Here is a 16,248-nt window from a genome sequence, read left to right as displayed (position 1 = left end):
CAATGGAAGAGTGTTAAATTTAGACCCCAAAAGCATAACAATGTTGTCGGGGTAACAAAAAGGAGAAGAATGTTTCAAATTCAGTTTGATAGTAGCTTTAAGAATACATAAGTCAATCTAGGTTATCTATCGAAGCATTGTGTAAAAATTTAAATTCTTTCGTTTGAATCTTTTCCCCCCGATTATTGTCTGATGTTTGTTTCTATCAACTCTCCGTTCTGTTAATGGCGTGATGCAATAGCTACCTACAATTCATACGAGATTGTAAAGGACCGGTAGGAATGAGCATCTCCTCCATTCATACATTTGTTTGCTACGCCGATCTTACTACAACATCCCTCATCAACACCAATGTCACCGGCTGAAGGTGAAGCAAACCGAAACAAAGTGCGTCCTAATTTTTTTTCGTATACATCTGTGTAAATATAAGAGGCAAATTAGGTTCACCAAATTAAAGCATTTTAATTTAAAAGAACTGTACTGCGTGTTGCGTATCACTCAAACCTCCCCCAGTCCTACTACTGACATTGAGTTTGGTGTGCGGTGTCTAGACATCAAAATAGAAGCAGAACAAACAGTTGAAGCGAAATGTTTGTTAGTGCACAAAAATTAAAACCCCAAAAGCGCCACACAACCGAAGGGCTGTGGGGAGGGCTTTGCTGAATGCAGAGAATGCTCCCTCGTTCAACGCCTCGATCACGCGAATTGAGCACGTTATTTATTTCTTTACCGCCGTTCATCATCAAGAGGTTCGTCTTCTTCGCCGTCGTCGTCGATCATCGAATGTGGTCGCGTGTGTGTATATAAAAAGGTCAAATGCGCGAAAAGTAGAGACGTGTTGTGGTATTTAAAGAAATGGTGCGCTTCCTTCTCACCAACACCACGGGGCAACGGTGAAATGATTTCACGCACATCGGGGCATTTACAGTCATCAGACATCGGTGCGCTCGAATGGGAGAAGGAAAGAAGACTTTCCTTGTGGCTCGTGCCACCACCCGCCACCGAGAACCGACCGTCGTGTCAAGTTCAGCACAGATCACTCTGATGCGGCCGCTGTGCCACCACCAGCAGAGGCACATAAATTCGATTATTTTGTTGAGCATTGCTGAAGCAACTGATTATCGATTATGATGGAACCTTGACCTCCCTCTGGACGTAACTGTCATAAGCGGAAAGTAAGATTGGCGTTCCTCCTGCTTGAGGCGATAAATTGTGCAATTGCCTGTACATTAGAAGGAAACTATATCAGACAGCAGACAAAATATGACGCAAATAACCTAGAACGAACTGGTTTATAGTTGGTGTCCATGTTCAAGAAGCGGGTGGTGTACATGCGCGCCCAGTTGAGCGTTAGAGAGAAGTTTTGCAAAACAAACCGGCTAAACGATCTGCCGGCGGCGGCTAATCAGGATGTGTTGAAAGTAGTGTACAAACCAGTTGCTACATTGTTATTAATGATGAAATGAAAGTTTAATCATCGAATCACTCGTGCCGCACACGATCGTAAAAGGTATCCGGGACTCGTCGACAAGTAGAATCGTCAGGAATGATGCCGCCATGTCAGCGTATGGAAACTGCCCCATAATAAACTCTGCATGCATCCGGGGGCCACGAGAAATCAACATCAACATCGGTGTCGTTGTGGACAACTCGCGGCGCGGCAGTTCACCTGAACTTGACCTTCAAAATGTTTATGTCCTCCGGTCCTCCTCCGCTGTATCACGCAGCTGTCAGACCCTTTTGCTCGGCCAAGTGCAATCAACAACCGGATGCACTCTGGTATAGGTGTAGGGACGATGGGAAGCTTGTCTACTTCACATGCACCACGATCCGTGTGTTGGTGTGGGGGTTTTGTCACAAGATTTTGGGGGGGTTCGGAAAATGCTAATAAATCTTTCGCAGATATTCGAGGATGTAAAGTAAAGTTTCGTTTTTCCTTTGTCTCTACTTTCAGAAATGATCATACACGGCCGGAACGCAAGCAGCTGAAAGAGTACTCCCCGATTCAGATATTAAGCTAGCCTGTGTGAGACAGTTCGACGACACTTAACGAGCGACCTGACGTAGAGTTCCTTCAGAAGGGTGTGGAATCAGTTGTTTTTGAGGTTCAGAGAGGTTTTCTGTACGATCGACTTTAAACTCCTATCAGCCGTGTGGAGTAAGGCTGGTTGGTGTGGTGAAATCCCTACCGTTATCCGTTCCGAACGGAGTGATTGCGCTTCTTTGAGTGGCTTTCCGAGTCCGTAGCTGTCCGCGCGCGCGATACGTTTGTCTCTGGGGCGTTAAGCACCACCGACAACCACCCCGCCTCCAAACCCCACTTCTTGAAACGATGGCTGTTTTTACCAAACTCTGCCTACCAGATATTGTCAAATTAAAACGCTAGTTAGTAACCGCTGTCGTGTCCATCCTCGTGTTTGTCGGTGGTCATTGCAAGAATTTACTAACTTAACGTTTTATAAGGTACAATATCTGCATTCTTGGTTTTTTTCTCCATTCTTTTCTTTCCGTTTCACTCGCACATTCACTTGTATTTGATTATTAGTTACACACCCCTCCCTTTTCCGACATCTCTTTGCCTTTTTGTGATACAGTTTCCTGTCCGGTGGGAGGAACAAAACCTGATCACGCTTCGATTGATTTCTACTCTGCCATTGGTCGGAAGTTATCGTTTTGTGAAAGTTCTAATTTCCTTTTCCTTACCATTGATTCCGTTACTTAACCTGGCTGGTTTAAGTGTAGCTCATACTTTAAAGTACACACACACACGCTCGTATTAGGCATTACTATAAATACTTAATAATTTTAACACTAACGTGCTTAAAAGCAAGGGAGATCGCGAGCGCTAGTGCCGCCATTTTGATTAATTTTTCCGGCACATCGGTGGAATTTTAGCAGCACAATTGATACAAAAAAAAAAACGGCCACAGTTTCGGTGAAGTAAAAGCCACAAAACCCTTAACTAGAGTTTAGCAATAAGCCTTAAAAGCGAACGGCGCTCACCTCCTAAAGAAGACATCTTCCTGTTTTTGAACGTGATTGAATAAGACTTGATACACCACACCGCATCATCCCGTCTGAGCGATTTTAATTAAGTGAAAAAAGCAAAGCTTTTTGTGTTTCGTTTTTGTTAAAGCATCCATTATCTCAGATTGTAATAATTACATTTCTATTGAATAGTAAAGACAATTTCTGTCTGTCTCTTAAAAGTTAGTTTGCATCTTCGCAAAAACACACTCCACTTTCGGCTGATCGGAGCATTTCTATCCAAAAAAAAAAAAAAAAAAAAACGCTGGTCGGTTATCACTTGGATCCTTAACACTTTTCCATCCACTACTGTTTGGAATACTGCCCCACTCTCAAAAAGTCAATCGCTTAAGTTCGTCATCGTCGGCTATATCTGGGTGAAGCTTAAACCGCCGAGTGTAAGCAAGTAAGGGAGCAACATGGAACCGTTTTCACCGGATATACTGTGGCTGGTGATCGTCGGCTTTGTGATAGCGTTCATACTGGCGTTCGGCATCGGTGCGAACGATGTAGCGAACTCGTTCGGTACCAGCGTCGGGTCTGGTGTGCTGAGCATACGCCAGGCCTGCTGGTTGGCGACCGTGTGCGAAGTATCCGGCGCTGTGCTGATAGGTATGTAGATCCGCGCTTTAGCGCGTTTCGACAGTTTGTTAAGCTTATGCTTCTTGTTTTGCTCTTTCCCCCCTCCTTGCAGGCTATAAAGTGTCCGACACGATGCGGAAAGGTATCCTGGAGGTGGAGATGTACCGGGGCAGCGAGATCGAGCTAATGCTCGGCTGCCTGTCGGCGCTCGGCAGTTCGGCGTTGTGGCTGCTGGTCGCCACCTTCTTCAAGATGCCCATCTCCGGCACCCACAGCATAGTGGGATCGACGATCGGGTTCAGCCTGGTGGCACGCGGCACGCAAGGGCTCAAGTGGAACACGCTGCTTACGATCATCGGCTCCTGGTTCATCTCGCCCGTGCTGAGCGGTCTGGTGAGCGTGGTACTGTTCTGGCTGATCCGCCGATTCATCCTGCACGCGAAGAATCCACTGGAGGCGGGACTGTTTGCGCTGCCGCTCTTCTATGGTGCGACATTGGCTGTGAATGTATTTAGTATCGTGCACGATGGACCAAAATGTAAGCAACCGTTAGATGGTAGTGTGGCTGTTGTGGGTAGCAAAAAGCTAGCGGGCTCGCTTAGCTAGAGCTTAGCGTCGGGTGGTGCCGTTTGACACTCACCACGGTAATTGTATCGATTGCAGTGCTGTACATGGATAACATCCCGCTGTGGGTGGCGCTCGTGGTCAGCCTGACGCTCGGCCTGCTCGTGCTTATCATGGTGCGGATGGTGGTTGTGCCGTGGCAAAGGCGCAAGATCATCAACGGTGCGGACGGTGCGAACAAGACCGAGTTTACGCTCGGCGATTCGGACGGTGACTCTTCGTCGAACGGTAGTCCGCGCCGGGCCAAGCGACCGTTGTCGTTGGTGGCGGGTGATGGTAAAGCGCTGCCGGCCATTACCGAAACGACCGAGCTGGTGTCGCTGTCGTCGCAGCACCAGCAGCAGCAGCAAGCACCCGCGAACGGACTGGTGAAGAAGCTCTCGAACGATCTGACGGCAGCCGGCATTGGTGGCCCGTACAGCTTCAACCCGGAGATCGTGAAGAAGGCGAACAGTTTGCTCGGTGCGCAGGACAAAACAAGCCTTGACAACACGGACCTTACGGTGACCAGCTTGAACTACATCGACGAGTTTCAGTCGTACCACGGCAATGGACGCTTCCATCTTGGCACCTACTTTGACCGGCGCAACAGCACGAACGTATCGCCGAAATCGCCCGACTCCGGACATCTGAGCAATGGTGGATTAAAGTAAGTAGTGTGTGTGTGTGTGAGTGACAATCGAGGTTATTGGTTTTCTTTACAACTTTCCCGTTGTAATTTTGCAGAGAGCAACCAACCGTGATCGCGCTACAGAACGGCAAATCGCCCACCAGTCCAAAAAGCGATAGTACGCTCCCGGTAACGGATTACGCACTAATGCCGCAGACGGTGTTGCTGAGCAGTGCGGACCAGGACATCAAAAAGACAGACATGTGCAAGATCGAGGCAGCCGCCGGTTTGGAGCATCCGCTCATCAGCGCAACGCTATCGCCCAACTCGAGCAAAGTACCGCTGATCGGTGCGAAGGAAGGTTCGGAGGAAGACAACCGGCGGCAAAAGCCGGTCGAGGAGAATGAAGATGTGTCAAAGTTGTTCTCGTTCCTGCAAGTTCTCACCGCTACGTTCGGCAGCTTCGCGCACGGTGGCAATGATGTCAGGTTGGTGTCCTGCAAGTGGGCGCCGCATTCGTACTATGACGCTAATGTGCTTATTATCCATTCCAGCAATGCTATCGGACCACTGATCGCTCTGTTTATGATCTATCGCGAAGGTTCGGTACTGCAACAGTCGGAAACACCTCTCCTGATCCTGCTGTACGGAGGATTGGGCATTTCGGTTGGTTTGTGGCTGTGGGGTCGTCGCGTGATCGAAACGATCGGTAATGATCTCACCAAAATTACTCCATCGACGTAAGTATCCTTCAGCGAACCGCACGCAGGCCCACCAGCAAACCGTTTTTCAATTGTGGGCATTTCATTTTTCTCCTTCAGTGGTTTTACCATCGAAATCGGTGCCGCCCTTACCGTGCTGATTGCGTCCAAGATCGGTTTACCCATCTCCACCACCCACTGTAAGGTGGGTTCGGTGGTGTTTGTCGGCCAGGCAAACTCGCGGCCAATGTCGTCGAGCGAAAGCAGTAAACATCCGCACCATCATGCCGTGACGGCACAGCAGAAAGCCGTCGATTGGGGACTGTTCCGCAACATTGTGTACGCGTGGGTCGTTACCGTACCGGTAGCGGCCCTACTAAGTGCTGGTTTTATGATGGTCCTTCGCGCGATTGTGTTACCGTAAGCTGAAGGAGGTGTGTTCCTTCGTCCCTGACCACCGCTTAATAGCCGGAAAACAGCAATGATAGCAAAGTGACGGAGTGGAAAAACAAAATGCAACCAGCGCGCTCGAGATACGATTCATTCGCGAGGCTGGGCCTTGCTGGAGTAAACGTTGCGCCCCATGTTTCCGGTGCAGATGAAACAACTGGTTAGGCGGGGAGCGTACTCAGCAGGTCGTTCCGGGGTCGGGTCATCGATCCGAGGGTCACTTAATCTTATCTCCAGAACTTTAGTTACTTAAGCAACAAACCACTTAAGCTAGCAAAAATAGTTTGGTACGTGCAAATAAGTGTCCGTTAGTTTATTCTCATCTCAGAACAGGGTTTTTCCTATGTTTCGAACGCCACACACACACACACGCACTAGTCCGCCCGGAAGAAGGACTACAGATTATACAGGGGTTTTTTTGTATTGTTTTCGGATTAAAGATGGCGTTCTTTGCTTCTCGAAACCAGTGGAGGTTTTAGGCTTTCACGCGGAGCACTAGCAGCGGGAAAGTATGCGGCCGCCCGCCCGCCATCATTCGTAGTTCCGATTTTCTTTCCTATAAGTTGTAATTTTATCATTCTTCTCACTAGGATTAGCGGTCGGTACGCAACTGTATGCACACAGTAGGAGTGCTCTTATGCCCTTTGCTTAGCAAAGTACAATGGTTAGGTTGGTTAATAGGCTAGACAGAGAAAGGCGTTTGTTAGGAATCTGTTGCGGGACAAACAGAAAGCGGTGGTTCGGATTGTGCAGCTGTGAGGTGAGAGTGCAGCGCAGTAGTGTCCCAGCCCAAAAACCACGGCAAAACAGAAAGTGGGAAAGTATATCAAAAGTTACACCTAAGCAGCAGTAAAGGAAATAGAAAATATCAGAAAGAAAAGAAAAACGGCATGGTATTGATGAGGCAAAGTAGCAGAGATACACATTCATAACAATTAGCAAAAAAAAAACACACACACACAATACCATTAACAGATTGTAGCGATATTCTAATTTACTGATCGTTAGCGGATAAATGAGGTAAAAGCTAGCTTAGTTTCTCTGTATGTGTGTGTGTGTATAGAGTGAGATTCTATGTAGCGTTATGAGTCGCGCAATTATTATCAGCATAAACTCAACAACAACAAAAAAGGGATACAACACCCCTTTACGCCCCCTAGCTCAAACCAACCCAGAAATGGTGGTGGCCATTAGAAAGAGAATGGCGGCGAGAATTAAAAGAAGAAGAAAAAAAATCGCGAGGAAGAACATAAAACTATGTGATTTTTATTTGCCTTTCCTGGTGGTGGTGGGGATGATGGTTTCCCCCACTCCGTTTTTGTTTTACCGCAAAGAAAAAGTTTTACACACTCATTACATTTCTCTTATCGGGTGGCTTTCGCACAGAAGAATATCTAACGCATCACAAGAAGAGAAGAAAAAAACAGGTCAATTGTTACCACCATTCATTCGCTGCGATTCATTCTAATAAGGGGCCTATATCATCCCATGCTACCACACCCATTTACTGACCATGCCTGAAAAATGCTGCCAAATTGTTGCTTTTGATTTGTTTCCGATGTAACACGCTCAAAACTTTAACTCGAAAAGCCAAATTATATCCAGCATCGTAAGCGATGAAGTTGCAACGGGTGGTCTTCGACTTAATAGAGTAATATCCCGACGGGAACCATAACGCAGTTACACGAGCAGATCTCTCAATAGCAGGTGTAGTAGTTGCTGTACTATCTCTAGGTTGTAAAATCCGATCGCTTCCGCCGCCAATCCATCCTAGGCAATAAGTGTACCGTAGATTCCGTCCTCGTGTGGAATCCGCCGTGTGTGCGCCGTAGTCAACGGCGATGACTACGAGAGCTTCTCTGTATACAAACTGACGTCAGCCTATCTAGCTGAATACCGTGAGCGCTGTAAGCGCTGGTTCAAGCAAAAACAAAAAAACCAACCTTAAACTAAGCATCAGCTTAGTCAAAAAAAAATTGGGGCAAAAAGAGTCAAAAACGCAACTTAAAAAGCAAATGAAACTAGTGATGTGCAAATTGAGTCAGAATGAGTGAATGAGTTAAATCTTAGCAATGAATAAGATGATTCAACTTGAGTTGAATCTCATTCCACGAAATGATTCAACTCATTCACTCTGATTTAATTCACGTTACTGAGCGGCGATTCCCATCACTAAACCCCGATTTCAAATGAATATTAGCCAATGTGATTATACCCAAAAAAAAAGAAGAAAACTCACCGTAATAGTTAGCACCGCACCAGGGCATGGGGGGCAGGAAGGATCAGTGGGATGTCTCATGCCCTTCGACCGACCCCCCGTCCCTGTGTGCGTGTGCGTCTGTGTATCGATGTGTATTGTTAATGTGTAAAAAAAAGGGTGTGAAGTGTGTGTGTGTGAGTGATCGAGGATTCGACCGTTGTTAAGCATATTACTACATGTTGAATTGAGAATACACTTCCTGGATATGCTGCCATGCAGTTTCCATCCAACAGTGCTAGTGTTAGTTGGAAGATACACAAAACCAATAGAGAGTCATTTAGTGAGAGAGAGAGAAAGAGAGAGAGAGATAGAACCACATACACATACACACATTTCAGCCAAAGTTCTGGATGTTGTAGAGAAAGAGAGAGAGAAACCAGGTGATACCTAACGATGAACTCGTTTAAAGATTAAGACGTTACACACAAAAGAAAACCCTAACGTGTGATTTGATTCGAGTAGTGATGATTGTGTTTTGTTTTTCTCGTCCACCCGATTACTTTACTACAAAATCTTTGACTATCGTGGTAGGAATTGAACGACCCTTGATGCTTCCCTTTCCTCTTTTTGCTTACACTACACTAACCCTTTATGGGTTTGAGCAACGGTTTTTGTTGCTTTTGATGATGATTTTATATTAATTTTGATACACATTTTTTACTTCTTTTTTTTTTGTTTTTGGCCACAAGCGTGCTTCGGGATACATATTTTTGTAAGGAGGAAACCCCACTTCACACCAAGAGACTGTAACGGTACGATTTGTCACGTACTCAAGAGCCGAATATTCAAAATCCGCGGTAAAAGAATTGCTTTTTTGCAGGATCTTGCGTCATTTAATATACACTTTGAACGCAAAAAATAAGATCATACTTCCAGTAATAAGGATCACGCACGCAAAACTCCAATTCTGCTTAGCTTCAGCAGTAGCAGCCGTTTGAGGTTCCCTAAAAGCCTTCCCCAATGGCGCAACGTAAAACCGTAGATTAGGTAGAGTTTCCGCCAGAAAACACTCCTGAAATCCTTTCACACACATACACCATCGGCTAGCTTACGCCATCTTTGTTGCACGCGTGCTGCGTTAATGGATTATCTGTTTCATAAAAATGTGCTCTTGTGTGATGATTTTTTCCCATGTCCGTTTTCTCATTTCATTATTCAGTTCCAAAGGTTTCTTTTTTTCGAAATCCTTCCGGGAACGTGCGATAACAAAGCTTCATTAAAACGAAGGCCGCACCCTCCGGAAGGCTCACTAGCCAGAAAAGTAAATGTGCTAAAACAAAACCTTAGATAAGAGAGACCGTTATTTTTGACGTGAAAAGGGGAAACACAAGCAAGCATTAGATCAGGAAAACACCCCCTTCCAATACGGAACCGCGGAACACTGTTGTTGACTGGCATGATGGAACAATGATGGAAAACCCAAACATCTTTCAACATAGGAGAAAAAGAAACCCCGAAAATTGGTAAAGAATGAAGAAAAAAAACGTTAACTTTGTCGAAGGACACGGATTGTTATAAAGGAATGGGCAGAAGAACAGTTTGAAGAAATAGGAACATTGAAGGCACACAATTACCTGATAGCAAGATGATAATAAGTAAGCAACGAACGGTGAAGAGCGGTGAAAGCTAGAGCGAGACCAACAGCCGTGTTCCTGCAGGGCAATGTGAACGGTCGGTAGGAAATGGATTGAGATGTGGCTGGAGCTGCGTGATTGGGGTTGTGTTGTTGTTGGGGCTGCTGCAGCAAAGGAATTCAACTAATGTGCGAAGGAAACCCCGTATGGCGAAAAGAGCGGACAAAAAAACCAGTACAAGAATGAACAGAGCTCTCAGCAAAATCAATAAATTAAGTCTGAAACTAAACCACACACGGGTGAAGGAGAGAATTTCCCTCAAGAAAGAAAGAGAAGGTCTCAACAAGTACCGGGAGCCTGGATCAAACAATTTTGTGACTTAAATATGAATTCAAATTAAATAATCGAATCCTAAGTTCAAGCAGCATACTTCAAAACCCGAGCGGCCTTTTAGTTAATATATGACTCTTCGCCCTTGATTGTCCCAAAACGCAGATTCAAATTTTAAGCTCTTCCAGAGCCTTACCCTTACCCTCGGAGTCCTTGCTGCTACTCCGACCTGGCTTTAGAACAGCTCGACTACTCTCTGGATCCCTAGAACACAAGGGCCTATGTGTCGATAAAAGTGCTAAGAAATATCTGATGTTTATATTACATATTACAAGAATTACAAAAAAAAGTTGCGAAAAGAACGATTGATTTATTAAAGAACAATATCGGCGATTAGATTACAATTTCCAGGTGAGCCATCCTTCTTCTATCAACTCACTTAATACTTAACAAAACATTACACTCTTAAGACAACTTCCCTTTTTCTTTCTATTTTTTCAGGACGGATCTTCGATTCCTTAAAAGTAAGAAGCAGCTACACGACATCAAAGGAGAAAGATCAGCAAGAAGCTGGTAAATGATAACGATACGAAGGAAGGACACCAATGCGGCCAAGGTTTGTGCGAACCACTGTCCATATCCGGTTTGGCGATGCTTCCATACAGTGATGCTTCCTGCTCAGGTTGTGGTGCGATCGAGGATGTAGATGTGAAATCTTTCGTAGCGTCGGGAGAGGTAGCATTGGCCGGTTTCTGACGCACTACAGTCTCTTCTAGGATAACCGATCGGGAGGGAAGTGATAGGGTTGCGGGGATTTCAGTAGTTTTTGGCGTGGTTTCAGTTACTGGCAACGTGGCAACGGAGCTGTGCGTTGTGGAAAGTGTCGGTAGTGGTGGAGCAGTAACCAACGCTAGTATGCTAATCGTCGGACTCGATGAAGGTTTCAAAAGCTCTTCCTGATCGGTGGATTCCTTTGTTATGGACTGAGGTGATGAAAGGATAGCTTCTTCACTTGGATAAATATCGTTCGAAGGCAAATGTGTCTCCATAGTAGAGGTTAATATGGCACCAGTTGTAGAGATATCAGGAGTGATCGTCGCTTCGGTTTCAGAGGACGTCTCTGTACTTGTTGCCGTTGAATCATCTGTAGATTCAATGGATGATGATGTTTCTATGCTTGCCGGTGCGATTTCATTTTCTTCTGATGTTTCAATGCTGGTTGCTGTCCGGGATTCCGTTGAAGCTTCACCATCAACTTCGGCAATGATCGTATGCACGGTGCTACTAGTTGCCGACTCGTCAGTTGTAGTGAAATTATCTCCCTCTGTTGTTACATCCAGCTCATTTTTACCCGTAGTTGTCGTTACTGGCTCTAAATCGGCTTGCTCTCCCGATTCACTGCTATCGGTGCTAATACTTGTCGTCTCAGTAGATTCACTTGTAGTACTAACCAAGGTATGCTCACCTTCGGTAGTAGTAATTGGCTCTGTTTGCAAGCTCGTGACCGCTTCCGTAACGACCTCAAACGTAGAAGAAGTTATAACTTCTGTTGTTTCACTTCCCTGTGTTGTTACTGTTGTTTCGTGGGAGAAAGAGACACTCGTGGACGAAACGATTTCTTCTGCTGTTTCTGTAGTTGTCGTTTCACTAGATGTGGTGGACACTTCACCAGATACCAAATATTCGGTGATCGTAGTGAGATCCTGTTCTAAAACACTTGTTGTAGTTAGTAAGGCTTCTGCCGGTAGCGAAGTAGTTTGAAGTACTGTAGCTGCTTCAGTTGTACCAAACTCTGTCACTGTATCACTTTCTGTAGTTTCTTCACTGCTTTTACCTTCTATTGAATCTACTGTTGTAGAAGAAACGGTCGTCGACGCTTCCCGATCCTCAATCTCTACACTTAAACTGTAAAAAGCCGTGATTGATTCGATCGCCACACTCTCCGTGACTTCACTTGCATTTGCGCTTGTAGTTTCTGTGGCCAACACCGTAGTAGACTCTAGCAGATCAGTCTCAGTGCTTGCCAGAGTGGTTGACCCGATCATTTCTTCCGTTGAAGCACCAGGAGCTTCAGTCGTCAGGATAGCCGTAGTGATGTCTGTTGTTAGCAATTTTTCACTGTCCGTTTCTGAAGCAGTTGTCACAGTTGATGTAGCTTCTGTCACCAACACCGTTGTCGCCTCTATCAGATGTGTATCCATTATGACTGGATCAGGAGCTTCAGTAGAAAGTGTAGGAGAAACGACGTCTGTTACCAACAATTCTCCACTATCTGCGTCTGAAGCAGTTACCACAGTTGTTGTAGTTGCTGTTGCTAACATCGTAGTCGACTCTACTAGATTTGTATCCGTTACGGCCGCTTCAGTCGTAGGTGTAGGAGAAACGACGTCTGTTACCAACAATTCTCCGCTATCTGTTTCTGTTGCACTTGTCACTGTTGTTGTAGCTTCTGTCAGCAACACCGTAGTCGACTCTATCAGATGTGTATCCGTTATGGCTGGATCAGTTACGGTTATCGTCTCAGTACTTGGCAGAATCGTTGAAGCACCGGGCGCTTCAGTCGTAAGTGTAGGAGAAACGAAGTCTGTTACCAACAACTCGTCACTATCTGCGTCTGAAGCAGTTACCACAGTTGTTGTAGTTTCTGTCACCAACACCTTCGTCGACTCTATCAGATGTGTATCCGTTACGGTTGCATCAGTTACGGCGATCATCACAGTACTTGGCAGAATCGTTGAAGCACCAGGGGCTTCAGTCGTAAGTGTAGAAGAAGCGACGTCTGTTACCAACAATTCTCCACTATCTGCTTCTGAAGTAGTTGTCACAGTTGTAGTAGGCTCTGTAGCAACGGTTGTTAACGCGGAACTATCAGGATCTTCAGTGGAAGTATTAACGGCTTCAGTAATCGTTTCTGTTTCACTTTCTTTCACTATCTCCGTAGTAGTTGTCAGCTCAACATCAGTAGCATCATTAGCGGAGGTAGTAGCGGCTTCAGTGATCGTTGCTGTTGTTTGTACCAAAGTTGTTTCTGTTTCAATTTCCTTAACATCAGCAGTAACCTCCGTCGGCAAAAGCATCTCTTGTGCGGTAGTTTCTATTAGATCTTCTGTACTAAAGGGATCTTTTCCCACATTTGGTTGTATGGTGGTAGGAAAAATAGTGGTTTTAGTCGCTTGTTCACCCACTGTTGATAACACTGTCGTAACTTCTAGGCTTGTATCACTATTGCCCACGCTCGTCGTTATCGATAGACCACCAGCGACAGTTACAGTCTCTTCTTTCGGTTCGATATCTATCGTTGACATCTTTGGCATTAGTTCCGTAGTAGAAACACTCGCTGTACCTGGCGTAGTAACCGAAGTCATTTCGGCCGTAGCCGTTAGCACTGCTTTAGTCGCTTCCGACGTCACAAACTGTGGCACACCGGTCGCATCCTCGCCCGGTAAAACGTTAGTGGAAATCACTGTCACTTTAAGCACTGTATCCGTTTGCTCGCTTGCATCGCTTTTCCCATCCTCGGTAAAGTCCGTGTGGCCGCTAACGGTTGCATTGCGCAACTGGTGCTCTTCCTCCGATTCATCGATCAGCGGATCGATACGATCACCGTCGATGCCGAGATCGGAAAACTCCACCTTATTTAACACTTTGGTGCTGTTTGAAGGAGGGAAAGTAGTATTAACTATCAGTAAACTCCCAAAAATGTGGTCAGATAGGTCAGCTTACCTGTCGTAAAGTAAAGGAATGCCGGTTGTCAAGCCTACCGCTAGCGCGATACAAAGTACCGAAACTATAGACACCTGCATGATGATTTCGGGCACGATAGAACAAATGCACAATCACAACTTAAATTAACGAAGCAGGCAGGGTCAGGTTCAGCAGGACGTCTTTTTCACCATATTCCTCTCGGTTTGCCGACCTCAATTTGCATTCCAAGCGTTGCTCTTCGAATGCACTTCACTGCACAAATGAGCAAACTTCCGTGATTGTGCGCTCGTTTTGCTTTTATCTCAGGTTTGAAATCTATTAGCCACAATCGTCGACCCTTCAGACATCACTTAGCGATCTTCTTCAAACATTATGGTGACAAATTAGAAGACTTTTGGCGCACTGTCCCACTCTGCCAACACTGTCTCTGGACACAGCCACCGGCAACTGACGACTGAATCCTGCGCTGCCGGCACGACTATCCGACTGGTGCCGGTGGCACTTGTCGCGTCTCCAGGCACCTCCAGACCTGCTACCTACCGCTACCTGGTGATTGATTTTTATCGAACACCGGTACCCCGCCGGCAGGTGATTAGCTCACCACCACCATTAGGTCCTCGAACGTCTCGCATACAGTTACAGTAATGCGACCGTGGAAAGGGTAGGCACGTACACGCTCGGTGTAAGCGCCATTACTGCACCTCCGTAATGAGGTCCTTTTTAAGGGTAATCTCATCTCCCAACGGGCTTTCACTCCACTCCTGCGGGGCGTGTAAACATGCAGGCGCTAATGCGAGGTAGTCAATATCGTTTCGTCTCGGCTGTATTACGCTGCCTGTTGGCCGGTTGTCTCCCGCCTTCAAAAGCTGTAATGGTAAGGGTATATAAAAAATGGATAGCCTTTTTCCCAAATGGAGAGAGCTGCCAACCAACGGCTCAATTACTTCCGACATCCGTGTGCTTAGAGAAAGTAAGCACGTCCTGCTCGTCTTCAGCATGCATCAAACTCAGCAACAACAGGGACTTCAAGGACAACACACAAGAACAAAAAAAAGGAAGGTAAACGAATTGAAAATGGGGCTTTTTTTCCTGCCGTCGAAGCTCTACCTCGTAGACAATAGTGTCCCGCGTAATAATGGTCACACTTTAGAGCCTTTGAGAGGTGGGTTCTTAAGGGAGGTTTTCCCCAGCGCAATCGAACCCATTGTCAATGCATTAGCTTTACTTGTCTGCGAGCATTTACGATTTGTCACGCAGCTCAGAATCTGCATCTGGTGAGCGGCGCTCGGCTAATTACTTTTCCATCAATATTCTGGTCCTGGCGGACACGAGCCCGTGTGATGTTGGTCGTCCCAGTTAGTGACGTGCGTCAATCGATTGTTAGCGGTAGACAGGTTCTTTGCCAGCTGACTGGCCGGTTACCTATTTTTGCTTCGGTTAACCTTCAGAGCAGTTGTTCGACGTTTGTATGGTAAGGCTTAACCGTGTAGTCAGTCACTGATCAATAAGTAACGTAAATTACCAACAGCTGGATGTGGTTCGCAGATTAAGCGGTGTAGCAGTAGAAGTCCCTTTCGCGTATGCTGATTAGCTCAAGGTCGTTTGGCATCATGTTACAAGGGGTCTGGAGAATTGTGGACACTTTGACGGGGTCCCAAATATTGATGGTTTCGTCCAGAGGTTTTTTGGTGATTTCCCAGGCATGTTAGATTTCCGTGGTGGTCCGGCGGCAGCGATGGTTATCAGTCTTCACACGGTAGAACAGAGTGTAAAATCCTGTTCGGATCGCTTCCCTGAATAGTCAGCCCTATGAATATCCATTGAAGAGTAAATTCGGCCCGGTGCTACATGCTACAACGGCGCCGGACTTCATGCGGCAGGACCGGGGCTCAAGTCTCATCTGGGCCGTTCCCCCAGAGTGAGGACTGACTATCCAACTATGCCAACAAGCCAGAAATGGCAGGGATGATCTTAAGAGGTCGTTAGGCCAAGAAAGAAAAAGAAGAAGAAGTAAAGTCAAGGGAAGGCAAATGCCAAGACCTCCCGAAGCAGTAGAGCCATAAAAAAAAGAAATAAAAATGAAAATATTTCCACAAGATTTTACTAAAAGTGCATAGCACAAGAAATATTAAATTTAACCAGAATTAATGCGATAAAAAAAATAGTTTTTGGGATTTGGTTAATAGCACTAATTGGCCGTTATGTTCTAAATACACAATCTATCGTTTTCCTATTTAAATAATGTTAGAATTCTTTATGGGCAGGGTTTATCATAACGCGTAAAAAAACACGAGACGGGAAGAAAAATATCTGAGAATCTGTTAAAAACCGAGGGGAAAGCTTCAAAACCCGTCGGGATACTCTGTATTTGATGAAGTTATTAAG

The 16,248-nt window shown here is 45.8% G+C and overlaps 2 protein-coding genes and 1 long non-coding RNA gene across 7 annotated transcripts in view; 2 read left to right on the top strand and 1 right to left on the bottom strand.

Moving 5' to 3' along the window:
- The window catches only part of LOC118506401 (sodium-dependent phosphate transporter 1-A), a 41,021-nt gene extending 30,904 nt beyond the window's left edge, over positions 1 to 10,117 (top strand). For all 5 annotated transcript variants that reach the window (XM_036043463.1, XM_036043465.1, XM_036043462.1 and 2 more), the window contains exons 2-7: positions 1,955 to 3,639; positions 3,722 to 4,147; positions 4,273 to 4,882; positions 4,960 to 5,331; positions 5,398 to 5,583; positions 5,665 to 10,117. In XM_036043463.1, the coding sequence (XP_035899356.1) occupies positions 3,447 to 3,639; positions 3,722 to 4,147; positions 4,273 to 4,882; positions 4,960 to 5,331; positions 5,398 to 5,583; positions 5,665 to 5,968 (2,091 nt within the window). In that variant the 5' untranslated portion in view covers positions 1,955 to 3,446 and the 3' untranslated portion in view covers positions 5,969 to 10,117. The remainder of the gene's footprint in view (positions 1 to 1,954; positions 3,640 to 3,721; positions 4,148 to 4,272; positions 4,883 to 4,959; positions 5,332 to 5,397; positions 5,584 to 5,664) is intronic.
- A 391-nt stretch (positions 10,118 to 10,508) lies between these two features.
- Positions 10,509 to 14,368, bottom strand: LOC118506400 (mucin-22-like). Its single transcript, XM_036043461.1, has 2 exons — positions 13,882 to 14,368; positions 10,509 to 13,809 (listed from the first exon to the last, which is right to left on the bottom strand). The coding sequence occupies exons 1-2, from the start codon at positions 13,959 to 13,961 to the stop codon at positions 10,704 to 10,706; spliced, it is 3,186 nt and encodes a 1,061-aa protein (XP_035899354.1). The 5' UTR covers positions 13,962 to 14,368; the 3' UTR covers positions 10,509 to 10,703.
- Positions 14,369 to 14,931: 563 nt separating this feature from the next.
- Positions 14,932 to 15,932, top strand: LOC118506404. Its single transcript, XR_004905498.1, has 2 exons — positions 14,932 to 15,334; positions 15,392 to 15,932. It is a non-coding gene; the product is annotated as an uncharacterized LOC118506404 (long non-coding RNA).
- Positions 15,933 to 16,248: the final 316 nt, after the last annotated feature.

The sequence above is a fragment of the Anopheles stephensi genome, chromosome 2 (genome assembly GCF_013141755.1).
Source record: "Anopheles stephensi strain Indian chromosome 2, UCI_ANSTEP_V1.0, whole genome shotgun sequence".
Classification (NCBI taxonomy): Eukaryota; Metazoa; Arthropoda; class Insecta; order Diptera; family Culicidae; genus Anopheles; species Anopheles stephensi.
Note: the sequence above shows the minus strand (reverse complement) of the source record. Positions and strands in the feature narration are given on the sequence as shown.